Raw genomic sequence first — 14,031 nt, 5'->3', positions numbered from 1 at the left:
GTAGGCAAGCTAACTGTATTTAGGGCATCAGCAATGTTGGATCTTCCAAAAATAAGAAGAAAACTATCCTACAGCCATTTGACAATTAGAGTAAAAGTAGTCCTAGCTTTTGAAAGGTGTATACATAGGAGCTCTACTTTGGAAATTAGCAAGGGAAATCATTTCAAGCAATATGAAAAGTACTTTGAGACAGCTGTCCTAATTAGCTCTTAGTATGAAAAGAGTGTAGGAGTACAGAGAATATGCCAAGTACAGCAGCAATATAAGAATTAAGACGTTATGGTTAAAGTATGGTGCTGCGTATTGAGGCCAACTACAGATAGCATGTAAAATCATTTAGGGTGTAAGACATAGCTATGGAATTTGAAAGTTCCCATAGAGCCACATAGAGTCTAGTATTGGGAACAGACAATCCAACAAGATCACATCAGAGATATTTTACTTTTAGGCACTGAGGGTCCTAGAAAGATCACTAGAGGGGACACATTTTCTGTGGCAAATTGGTTCTCTGTGTGCTTCAGTTTTCTACATGATGAGATCGTCTATGAATGATGGCTGTGAGGATTCATACATCTTAAAATCTCCCAGTCTTTGCAAGATACAGAGAAAATACTCAACAAATGCAAGTGTTCTGTGGGAGTCACTGCACATGGATCCCAGAGCCATGAAGGATCGGATTGTAGATGTAAATGACTTCTCTAGGAAGATCAAGGAAGTGACCCTCTGAAACCAAACATGTCAGCAGCCTTATGGGCCCTAGGTTGCTTGTGTCATCCTACGATTCCAGTTCCCACACCTCTTCCCATGGAATTCTCTCAGAACCTTACAGTCAAATAACTAGAGGATATATGGGTGTTACAGAAGCAGTAGAAGTCTTACTTCATGGCTCTAAGTCTTCCGATCTATTGATAATCCTAACCCCTGCCTCCCAGCTCCTCCACAGACAGGTTGTTATATTTGATTATTACTCAGTATATAGTTAATAGTGCTGAGAACAGAACTAAGGGGACCACCAGGAACTTGGCACCAGGACCACAAGTTCGCTAATTGTGATCTGCATTATTTTTGCAACCCTTCATATTAATACTTGCTACACTGTACTGTTTGTGACAGTAATGTTGAATAATATTCATATGTTTCCAAGTGCATGTTTCTTACTACTCTAAGAATTCCCAAAGGGCCAATATCCTCTACCCAAGGCACAGTGCCTTAATTCAAATTAAAGTACTTGTGAATTGCAGATGTAGACTATAGAATAGAACCTTATCTGGTTTTATTGTGATTAAGAAAGGTAAAAAGACAGGTTGACTCAAGTTGAAGAAAGGAGATGGTAGCTAATGATGATAAGATCCCTAGAGTTGTCAGGAAAAACATCTCTAGGACATATTCCCAGAACAATACTATGCATAACATCATGTTAGGTAGGAGCTGAATTCCAGAGGAGGATTGGAAACAGGATGTGTGGTTGGGAATTTCTCTTGGAATCAACCCTCGCTATAAGATGTTTGCTTCTGCTTGGGTCGGGCCTAGCCACCTGTCCTATATCAAGATCTTCGATGTGGGCACACGCTACATGGTAAATCGAGTGCAGGACCATGTTCAGAGCCGCACAGCCTACTACCTCATGAACATTCATGTCACACCCCGATCCATCTACCTATGCCGGCATGGGGAGAGTGAACTCAACCTCAGAGGCCGCATTGGAGGTGATTCTGGCCTCTCATCTCGGGGCAAGCAGGTAAGAAGGGCTCAAAGACTCAAGTGTGTAGGCTAGGGTAGCCCAGGTGGGGTGGCCAATGACTGGATTTTAAGAAATATACCTTGATGGGAAAGGAGAAAATTATGATCAACCCTTCTCGTCCATCATTAATCACTGAGTCCTGTCACAAATCATTGAATGGTTCCTGTACATCTACTACTTCTGCAGTAGCATTGTCCTCCAAGGCTGCAAAAATCTAGCTGCTCTTCAAGCTCCATCACACTTGATGTTCCCCTTCATCATTCTTGCCATTCCCACCTTGCTGTCATTTTTCGTCCCTCTGTCAGCTGGTAACTGTCAGGTACATAGATTGGTGACCTGAGGGTCTCAGCCTGAATCCCTCTTCTTCATGACTCAGTGTTGATGTTGTTCCCTCGCCCATTTTAGAAATCACACTATCCCTACCTTGCTGCCTCTCATCACTCCATTTCCTTCTTAGTCCCTGCTCTTGCTCCAAGATCTAGTCATCCAGGAAGTCCTCCCTATTCACTCCTTATACCATTGGTCACTGGCCTTTGGGAACATCACTCCTCATTCTGGTCTATTACTGACTCTTACCATGACTCTCCCTGTTCCCAGGCCAATGGAGTAACCTGTCCATTCTTGGGTACCAGTTTCATAAAGGGATTTGCTTCCCAGCTTCTGGTCCTTTACCTAGGATTGTTAGCACACATGATACTGAAGAAAATCACTTAGATATAACATAGGTAGGAAATGCAGTGCAAGAGGGGCATTTCCGGTTCTTAATGTCTTTTTTTAAAGTTTTATTTGTTTTTATTTTATATGTATTTGTGTTTTGCCTATATATGTGCCTGTGTGCCATGTGCATGTCTAGTGACCACAGAGGCAAGAAGAGGACACATGTCTAGTGACCACAGAGGCAAGAACGGGACATCATATCCCCTGGAGTCATAGATTATTGTGAGCCATCATATGGGTGCTGAGAACAGTAACATCCAGTGCTCTTAACTGCTGAGCCAACACAATAGCCCCATACTGTCTTTTTTATTGAACACCTTTGCACAGCCATAGTACCATAAACTTCTACATGTATTTTTTAAATGACATCAGCAATGTGAACTGAGCATAACTGCCATTATTTATGGATGAGGAAGCTGAGCAACAGAGACAGAAAGCAGCCTCATGTCATATGGTCAGTACAAGATAACATAGGCAGAACTGAAAACTATGCATACCTGCCTTGCATTGGCAACCCTGCTGAATAGGTGGGAGATGTCCCCAACTGGGACTGTCCCTGAATCCCTGTTGTTAGGGATCCTTTCTGATTCCTTTGCACTAGAAACCTCCCTCTGAAGGTTGCCTCTGACATGACTCTTACCTCTCATGCTCTCCAGAACAGAAGCTGAAATCACTTTAGGTATTTTTATCATCTCTAGGACTTCTTGGTTATAGTTAGTCCCTGTCTTACTTGCATAACTCAGAGCTCATTGGAAAAGTGGCCATGCCCACATGAGTACCTCGGACACATACACAAATATGTATATATATGCACACATCAGACCCAAACCTTCACATTCTTCAGCTCACTGCACCAGACCTGGTTTTAAAGGCCAGCCACCCCAATCTCTATAACTTTCACTTAACTAGTACCTACTGTATACCAGGAAGTAGTTTGCTTTTCAAACAGCTCAGAGGCAAAGCTAGATAAGTGCATAATGTTTGTATTTTATAGGTATGATATGAGGTCAGAGATGGGTACTATGCAAGGGACATATACTGGTTTGCCTTCCTCTTACTCAGGCAGGGGCTTCTTCTACCCATGAACACTGACGGCTGACTTGCATCTATCATACAAGTTTGTGCCTATGCCCATTTTTGCAGATGTACCTGGGACGAGCCATGTTTGATTAAAAAACACTGCACACAGGACTCCCATGGCCCATTTTGGTTCCCTTCTGCACTGCCATTTTCTCTAAGTGGCTGGTTCTGTAGAGCATTAACTGTAACATGAAAAGTTAGAAGACCCACAAGACTGATTGGGGTTCAAACTTCAAGCAGAATATAAGAAAAGCAAAGTGGCGGGCCACTAGTTTCTTACCTCTACCCCAGGCTGAATTGGTTGATCCCTCTGCCTCTCCTCAACATGGCTGGAGAATCCTGAGACTTCAGTGTCTTCCCATCATCTTTGATACTGAGCCTTCCTATCTTCAGTGTGGCTGGAGAATCAATGCCTCCTACTGACTACTGAAGGCCTTGCTTTTTATCTTTTATACCCACCTACTGTGGGATTAAAAGCATGTGATTTGTTACTCTTAGACTAATTCAATCTCATGTATCCCTGGGTGGTCTTGTACTCACAGAGATCCCTCTACCTCTTAATCATGAGTCCTAGGATTAATGGTGTATACCACCACCTCCTAGCTTCTGGCTTCTGGGATTTAAGGTGCGTTTCTGGCTTCTATGGCTTGTAGCTGACTTTGCTTTCTGAATCCTCAGGCAAGCTTTAATAAATCATAAATAATTAAATCACCACAAGTGACACTTAAGCATTCAAAACAGGGCTATGAATACTCAATGAATGTGCAAGTGCCCATTAACTGAGTACCAGGATTCCCCATTTAAGCAATGGGAATTCATAGAATTGGAGCACTGTCTTTCACATCCTTCAGTCCATACTTCCAGACCCCATTCTGCACTCTTTTAACCTTTTAACCCCACAGTAATGGCCTGAAATCTGCTTCAGTGCATGTATGCTGATTATCTCCACCTTAGGGCAGGCCTTAGTCACAAGAATATTAACTTTTAAGCTCCAGCATAGCCCTAAGGTTACTCTTTGTGTGGAAAAGGACCACTAGAGGTGGAGCATAACCAGAACTTGGTGATGTGTTTTGATGTAAAGATACCTAGAAGAGCTGGATGGCACCAGAAATGGAAGGAGAAGGGATGCAGTCAATGGGGTGGTTCCATTCGTTCTTAGGCTCCACATATGTTAGAAGTGGGCCTATTTGAGTAAATGAGTGACCTAGTAGGGGATTCCGTGAGCAAGCATCAGTGCCTCAGGATAGGATATGACTTAATTGCACACATTGGTTAGATGCAATTTGCTACTTCCATGCTAATTGTATTTTGACCTATCATCTCATGTGTTTAAATTGTGTGTGATGAGAATATTCACTATCTTCTAATGGTTTGGAACTATACCACACCATTTTTTAATAATAGCCACCCACCTGTGCATTGGAACATTAGAACTTATTCTCTTAACTCTAACTTTGTACCCATTGGTTATTCTCTAACTGTAACTTTATATCCTTTGATCAGCTTTTCTGTGGCCCACCTTTTCAAGAGTATATCTTCATGTAATTTTTGTTGTGTGAAGAGTAGAACCCAGCACCTCACTATCTCCTAGACAAATGGTCTGCCTCTGACTTGTAGTCCCAGGTTTATCATTGTATAAATTTAATCCTCATTTTCTTGCTTGTCCTTTAGTACTTCACCATTCATGAAATATTTGAACTTGTTCTTATGACTCATTTGGTCTTTCACTTCTCATCTCTTTTTTTTTCCTTACTCTCTTTTGTACCCCTAGTATGCCTATGCCCTAGCCAACTTCATTCAGTCTCAAGGCATCAGCTCCCTGAAGGTGTGGACCAGCCATATGAAGAGGACCATTCAGACTGCTGAGGCCCTAGGTGTCCCCTATGAACAGTGGAAAGCCCTGAATGAGATAGATGCGGTAAAATGGAAAGGGTTAATGTCCTGGCATGTAGGGAGGTGGTAATTCCCAAATTATCTCCTGGGTTACTTCTGTTCCAGGGAGCCTAATTAGTTCATCAAACCTTGTTTTGCTTTTTTTCAACCAACCATATTTAAGAGAGCATTCTGTGTCTTGGAAATCTTGTGAAGCTCAGCATTACATTGACCTATAGAAATGTTTATGGGGCATTTTCATGATTATTAATTTATATAAGGGGCAGCTCACTGTGGGCAGTACCATGCCTAGGCAGGTAGGTCTGGGATGTATAAGAAAAGTGTCTTAATGTGAGCCCAAAGTAGACAAGGAATCATATTTCCTCCATGGTTCTTGCCCCGACTTCCCTTAATGATGAACTGTTATCCTACCCAAGATGCTTTATGGTCATGGTGTACCACAGCAAGAGAAATCAAACTAGACAACTTCTATAAAGTAGTTATTTTCTACATTTTACAGATAAGGACAATAAAACTCAGCTTAAGCATGTTGCCTAAAGTCAAAATAAGAAGACAGTGGTCATTTCCATAGGCAAGATGCTGCACAATAAGTCTCAGAAATAGAAGCTCAAAACAGTCTAAAAGGATCTTTGTACACTTTCTGTCCGATGAGTAATGTCCATTCAGAAAGCCTGACACTGCAGAGCTGTTTGTAATTTGTAAGTGTTCTGTTCCCTGGCCCTGAAGGAAGCCTGGTAGATAGTCTAAAAAGACAACAGCCAGAGTCTGGTAACCCCAGGCACCAAACAAACAGGGTTTAATTAGAATTCACACACTTTGAAGGACATGTCAGAAACCCACTTTTTACCACCAATAACAACAGTCTTGCCTATGGGGATTTCTTAATAGACTTGGAAGCTCTTAGAGTTTATCTTCCTAGACCCAGTTAAATTAAAAATTTCTTAATTTTTGCCTTATGAAGTATCTGTGGATAGATTTTTTCCCCCAAAGATACTAAAATATAGGCCAGGACAAGAAGGATAAGGAAGGTTGTCCAATGGGAGAGTACCACTGTGTTATGTACATACATACAGAGTTTCAGCACCTGCCACAAGTATGTTTACAGGTATACACATGAACTTCACAGTCACAACAACTCTCTTCTGCCAATCATGTCTGTACCATATATTCACACACATCTAGAAATAAACATAGGCACATCATATACATACATGCATTTCATATGGACACAGATGAGCAAACCATTTACATGTACACAGCACTAATTCATAGCTTCAGGCATATTACCTCAAATTCACAGACTTCAGACATAGGCACACAGATACAAACATAGCAAAAACATAATGTAGAATGCACACATTCATGGACATATGCCACCAATACACATGCAGGCATATACCACAAAATCACCCACATGGGTGTATTCTCAGATACTTAGACACTGTGTACATACACACAGAGAATACAAGTGTACTACATTTGCAAAAAATAGATAGACAATATACACACAAACATGAGGCTTTGAACATATCTCAAGCACAGTGCTGTGTTTATATAATTATTCTTTATCAATAAAGCTTTGGGAGTCAGAGATCGGGCTAAGAACCTAGATGATCAGGGAAACAGAGAAGCCACCAGTCACCTCCCCTCTCTTCAGTTCCTCAATGCAAAGAAAGGGCTTAAGATCCTCTTTCTACACAGGTTACTGTTTGCCTATCTGTCCTCTATGATTAATTTTGGTCAGCTAGTGGCCAGATGCTCCTTCTGACTCAAAGCAAACTTTATTGTCAAAATGAAATCAAAATATTACACAACAGCACATGTAATAAGCATGCTGCAAATGCTTACAAACATAGTAAGACCTTATTGTATATATACCTATATATACGCACATGGAACTATTGAGCAAATCAGGAAAATACCATATACTCAGTCTGAACAAACCCATCCATTTGTCCTCACACACACAAGTCACACCTCAAACACACACATACACATCACAGGCAACAGGTACAACTCAAGAGCTACATTCACAGAAACCCAACTGTTATACTATTCTATAATCATTGGTCTCTGAACTGTGTGAAAAGGTATATGGATTTCCCCTGATGAATATAGTGTTCACAGATACTTTTTAATAGGGTGTCTGTGAGGAAATGACGTATGAAGAAATCCAGGAACACTACCCTGAAGAATTTGCACTACGGGACCAGGATAAATATCGTTACCGCTATCCCAAGGGAGAGGTAAAGTTGAAGGGGTGGTCTAACGCCTAGGACTTTCCCCCTGTATCTGCATTCCAACTGCCAGTGTTTCCTAAATAGCTTTAGAAACAAGGCAAAGCATGTTTTCAGTAACTGCTACCTGTCAAGGTACATAATCATTTGGTCCTTAGCTGTTAGGCAAGCTATTTTTCTTGTAAAGAAATATTTATGTATTTATTTGTTCATTCATTCATTCAGTGTGTTTATGCATGCATGTCATGCTCTGCATGCTTGTGGAGGTCAGAGAACAACCCATGGAACTTGGTTCTCTCCTTTTACCATGTAATACTGGGGATCAAACTCAGGTCATCAAAGCTCAGTGATAGTTGCTATGACCTGCTACTCCTCTTTTTTAAAAGCTACATATTTGCCTGCTTATAGGCACTATGTACTTTTAGAAGAACATACTTTATCCAATACCTTGTATTTTTCATTTCCTCACTGGACAACTTGAAATAGCTCAACATACTCCAATTCAGTAATACTTTATTGCCAACTTTCCTAAAGTTCTAGGCTCTCTTAGCAGTTGGCAAGGAACAAAAGCTATTACTTTAATCAACTTCTTGGATGCCATATGAGCCAGAACATAATTTTCCTGTCTCTATATGAAATGAATGCTTGTTGCTTTCAATCCAGCCTCTACTTAGCCATTTCTGCATTTAATGTATTTATTAGTCACACTCCATCTCTGTTCCAAAACCCTATGAACAGTTCTCTGAAAATACAGACATCTGAGAAGATAAAACAGTATATGTTATGTACAGTCACAAATCACTTTAATATTTTCATCTTTACTCTCAGAAGGGACTCCATTAAGTTAATGTTCATTTGTTCTCATTTCCTTTATATATATATATATATATATATATATATATATATATATATATATTAATTAGACCATGTTATTAGAGGCATGCAAATTAAAAGTAATTTTGTCTTCTTGCTGCATTACACATTTTAATTAAGAATGGCTTAACTCTTTATTTCCTTACTAATGATGTTTACCTAACACAAATCTAGCTCTACATGGTATCTACTAATCATTTTCTGAGTTCATCTTTATTCATTCACTTTCAACTTCTCTGGATACTTTTGTTTTATTTATGTCTCATAAGTATTTTATAGTTGGATTTTGTTATTTTAAATCCAAATTAGAAAAAAAAAATAAATCCAAATTAGAATATATCTTTTGAATGCTAAGCTTGGTAATATTTTTATTGGTATTACTTACTTTTTAACATTTATTTCTGTTGTCTTAAACTTTCTGTGCTTACTTCATTTTTCTCTTGCTTTCCTTAGGATGAGTTTTTCATCAATGTGTGTTAGAATCTGTTTCCAGATTGTCGTGGAGGTTGTGATTAACTTTAAAAAAGCCATCATGGTTCTTTCTGTTTTTGAAGATATCCCACTAAGGGTATGAGGTCAAAACGTTATACGTTAAAATCACTCAGAATAACTTGTTGTGTATTGCTATACAGTCCACTTGAACACTTAACTTTTTTTTTAATTTTTTTAATTTATATAACAAAGTCCATTTAAATGAAAACAAACATTTATAGGCAATATTTGGGAATTTGGGTGTCGTTCTTTCCAAACTACTTCCTGCTGGTAAGGGCCACTGTCATGGGGGATTCGAAGAAGATTCAGAAATCCTGGCTGTAGTCTGTAAGGCTGCTTTGTCCAGCTGTTTTGAATGTAGGATCACCTTGTACTCTGTTTCAGGCTGTCTGGCTTGATCAAACCACATTAGTCTGGAAGGAATCCACAGCTTTTCATTTTCTGTGGAAACAAAAATAGAAATCCTTTTCCCCAATAACTTGTCCTTGAACTTAAATTTTAGAGTCAAAGCATTTTTTTTAATTTAATTTATTATTTTACATGTCGATCCCAGTTCCCTCTCCCTCCCTCCCTCCCTCCCTCCATCCCTCCCTTTTACCCTCTCTGCCCTCTCACATGCACTCTGAACACTTAACTTTTTATGTTTCTTTTTTAATCAAACTTTTATGTAATGTATTTTGATTATGTTTTCCCCCTACCCCAATTCCTCCTAAATCCTTCCTACATTCCCACTTGCCCATCTTTGTTTCCAACAACCCCCACAAAAACACAAAAATGAAAATCAAAACAACCAGTAAGACAGATAATGCCAAAACAAGACATGGAGTTAGTTTTGTATTGTCCAACTACTGTTGGACATAGCATGTGCTCTGAAGTGTTCTTGATACACCAGTAACAGTACATAGGAGAAAACTGATTTTCCTTTGGCCAGTAGGTATTAGTTACATATAGCTTTTTGGTTAGGTTTGGAATCCTATCTCCACTTCCACTTCTGAGTCCTGAGACCTAGGTTTTGTGCATGTTACCATAGATTCCTATGTGTATCACCCCTGTTGCATCTGGGAGACACTGATTTCTTGGAGTCATCCTTCACCCCTGACTCTTACAATCTCTCTGCCTCCTCTTCCACATAAGATCCCTGAGCCTTGGAGTAAGGGGTTTGATAAAGACATCCCATTTAGGACTGAGTGTTCCAGAGTCTCTTACCCCACACATTGTCCAGTTGTGGGTCTCTGTGTTTATTCTCATTTACTATTGGAAGAAACTTTTCTGATGAGAGTTGAGTGAGGCACTAATCTGTGGATATATGTCATTAGCAGTCATTTTAAAGTTTTGCTCCTTTAGCAGAACACTAGTATTAGATTTTCCCATGAGCCAATGATCGATCTAGTCTCAGATTCTTGGACACTTTAGCATTGTCAGGTATAGGTTCCATCTCACAGAATTAGCCTTAAGTCCAATGAAAAAGTGGTTTGTTATTCCCATGTTTGTGCCAACATTGCACTAGTATGCCTTGCATACAGGTCACTGTTTAAGTCACAGATTTTGAAGCTGGGTGATATTGAGAATTACCTTTCTCCTCTGGAAGTGTACAGGGTACCTTCCAGCAATGAATGCTAGTCAGTAGGGTTAAAGTGTAGTTGGGAACCAACTCAATTCTCTATGTTGATGACATAAGTAAGTTGTGTCTTCAGAAACAGGGCCTGACTATCAGATTGTAGAGAAAAACCAATAGTCTGCAATAATTAGGACATTGTCTCCCTTATTATATGGTGACTCCATTTAAATTTACTTCATGTATGTGTATATTTTTTATTTTTTATTATTATTTTTTATTTTACATGTCGATGCCAGTTCCCCCTCCATCCCTCTTACCCTCTCTTCCCCCTACCATGCACCATGACCAGCCCCACACTCCCCTCCCATCCCCCCACCCAATTCCACAGGTAGGGCAGTGCCATCCAGGTGGGGTCATGTAAATCTGTCAAGTCATTTGAAGTAGGGACTAGGACTTCTCTCCTGTCTCTAGGTTAAGGGAGTATCCTTCCATGGGAGATGTGTCTGCAAGGTCCTTTTTTTTTTTTTTTTTTTTTCAACTTCCTCCGGAATACATCCTGGCTCCACTGTCTGAGGTTCCTTAGACTGCTCGGTCCTTCTAGCTGAGACCCATATTCGGGGGGGGGTCTGAGTCAGTCCCATGCTGGATTCCCAGCTATCAGTCTGGGGGCCGTTAGCTCCTCCTTGTTCAGGTCAGCTGTCTCTATGTGTTTCTGCAACCTGATCTTCTCCTCTCCCTTTGCATCTGTGTTCTAGTTCGACTCAGTGTTTACTGATGGCATTTATGGTAGCCTTTCCACGGTAGCTCAAATTGTTAGTTGGCGGCAGTCTTGTAGGTCTCTAGACCTTTCTTTAGGTTCAGTTTTCTCTTCAAACCACTAATGGCTCCCTCTTTTATTTTTATTCTGTCTCTCTCTCTCTCAGTCTCTCTCTCAGTCTCTCTCTCTCTTTTGCTGTCTCTCTCTCCTGTCTTCTATTCCTACCCTGACTTAATCTTCTTAGTCCCACATGCTTTCCTCTCCTCCTCTGCTCTTTCTCCTACTTCTCTCTCCATTCACTACCCCCCCACTTCCCATGTGCTCTGGGGGACTTGTCCCTTCCCCCTTCTGTGAGGGACTTTATATGAATCTCTCATAATACACCTTGTATCCTAGTTTTTCTGGTGGTGTGAATTATAGGCTGATGATCCCTTGATCTAGGTCTAAAATACATAAATGGGCGAGTACATACCATATTCTTCTCTTTGTGAGTGGGTTACCTCATTCAGGATGGTTTCTTCAAGTGCCATCCACTTGCCTGTGAATTTCAAGATTCCATTACTTTTTTTCCTGCAGAGTAGTATTCCATTGTGTAGATGTGCCACATCTTCTTTATCCATTCTTCGGTTGAGGGGCATCTAGGTTGTTTCCAGTCTCTTGCTATTACAAATAATGCTGCTATGAACATAGTGGAGCACATGTCTTTGTTTCATGGATGTGGATCATTTGGATAAATGCCTAAGAGGGGGATTGCCGGGTCCTGTGGTAAACTAATCCCCATTCTCCTGAGGAACCGTCATACTGATCTCCAAAATGGCTGTACGAGTTTGCCCTGCCACCAGCAGTGGAGGAGTGTTCCACTTTCTCCACATCCTCTCCAGAATGAGTCGTCATTGGTGTTTCTAATTTTAGTTATTCTGGCAGGAGGAAGATGGTATCTCAAAGTTGTTTTGAGTTGCATTTCCCTGATAGCTAAGGATGTTGAGTACTTTCTTAAATGTCTTTCAGCCTTTTTGTATTCCTCTATTGAAAATTCTCTCTACAGTTCTGTACCCCATTTTTAATAGGGTTATTTGGTGTTTTGTTGACTAGTTTCTTGAGTTCTTTGTATATTTTGGAGATCAGCCCTTTGTCAGATGTAGGATTGGTGAAAATCTTTTCCCAGTCTGGGGGCTGCCATTTGGTCTTGTCCACTGTGTCTTTTGCCTTACAGAAGCTTCTAAGTTTGAGGAGGTCCCATTTATTAATTGTTGATCTCAGTGTCTGAGCTCCTGGAGTTATGTTCAGGAAGCAGTCTCCTATAACAGTTTGTTCAAGGGTACCTCCTACCTTCTCTTCTAAGAGGTTCAGTGTGGCTGGATTTATGTTGAGGTATTTGATCCATTTGGACTTGAGTTTTGTGCATGGCGACACACATGGGTCTATCTGCAGTCTTGTACACACCATCATCCAATTATGCCAGCACCATTTGTTGAAGATGATTTACTCCTTCCCCTTGTATTCTTTTAGTGGTTTTGTCGAAAATCAGGTGTTCAGAGGTGTGTGGGTTTATATCAGGATCTATTCCATTGGTCTATCTGCCTATTTTTGTGCCAATACCAGGCTGTTTTCAGGACTATAGCTCTGTAGTAGAGCTTAAAGTCAGGGATGGCAGTGCCTCCTGAAGTTCTTTTATTGTATAGTGTTGTTTTGACTATCCTGGGTCTTTTGTTTATCCATATAAAGTTGATTATTATCCTTTCAAGGTCAGTGAAGAATTGTGGTGCGATTTTAATGGGGCTTGCATTGAACCTGTAGATTGCTTTTGGCAAGATTGCCATTTTTACTATGTTTATCCTACCTATCCAAGAGCATGGGAGATCTTTCCATTTTCTGGTATCTTCTTTAATTTTTTTTTCTTTAAAGCCACAAAGTTCTTACTATGTAGGTCTTTCACTTGTTTGGTAAATATTACCCCAAGATACTTTATATTGTTTTTGGCTATTGTAAAGGGTGCTGTTTCTCTGATTTCTTTCGCAGCCTCTTTGTCATCTGAATAAATTAGGGTACTGATTTGTTTTTTTGAGTTTATCTTGTATCCTGTTAGTTTGCTGAAGGTGTTTTTCAGCTGTAGGAGTCCCCTGGTAGAGTTTATTGGGTCTCTCATGTAAACTATCATATCATCTGGAAATAGAGACAGTTTGCCTTCTTCCTTTCCAATTTGGATCCCTTGATATCCTGGTGTTGTCTTACAGATTTGGCTAGAACTTCAAGTGCAATATTGAAGAAATATGGGGAGAGAGGGCAGCCTTGTCTTATTCCTGATTTTAGAGGAATAACCTTAAGGTTCTCTCCATTCAGTGTATATTTTAGGAAGCTTCTGCAGTAGGTTTCTATGTGGTTTTCCAAAAGGCCTTTAGACTCTTAGCTGTATTCCCTCCTTTTACCCTGCTGTCCCATAGCCCTCTCCAAGGAAGAAGAAATAGAATATAGTGTTATGGAGATATAAAGCTGAAACTAGAATAGGAACATTTAGTATTTTAATATACATGACTAACAAGATCTAAAAATGAATGTCTCTGCTATCCCCCTAAATAGTATAGGATCTTTCAAACTTCAGTAACTTCTAACTTACATGTTTTATATTTTCACATAGTGTCAATCTCTTAATCCCTAAATTATTGTCATTGTTATTGTTACTTTA

General features: G+C 40.0%; 1 protein-coding gene across 5 annotated transcripts in view; it reads left to right on the top strand.

Annotated features, from left to right (window-relative positions):
- Window positions 1–14,031, top strand: part of Pfkfb1 (6-phosphofructo-2-kinase/fructose-2,6-biphosphatase 1) — a 70,217-nt gene that overhangs the window by 49,222 nt on the left and 6,964 nt on the right. For all 5 annotated transcript variants that reach the window (XM_051178952.1, XM_051178953.1, XM_051178949.1 and 2 more), the window contains 3 exons: window positions 1,531–1,738; window positions 5,310–5,456; window positions 7,573–7,677. In XM_051178952.1, the coding sequence (XP_051034909.1) occupies window positions 1,531–1,738; window positions 5,310–5,456; window positions 7,573–7,677 (460 nt within the window). The remainder of the gene's footprint in view (window positions 1–1,530; window positions 1,739–5,309; window positions 5,457–7,572; window positions 7,678–14,031) is intronic.

The sequence above is a fragment of the Phodopus roborovskii genome, unplaced genomic scaffold (assembly GCF_943737965.1).
Source record: "Phodopus roborovskii unplaced genomic scaffold, PHOROB, whole genome shotgun sequence".
Lineage (NCBI taxonomy): Eukaryota > Metazoa > Chordata > Mammalia > Rodentia > Cricetidae > Phodopus > Phodopus roborovskii.
This window is presented reverse-complemented; position numbering and strand designations above follow the sequence as displayed.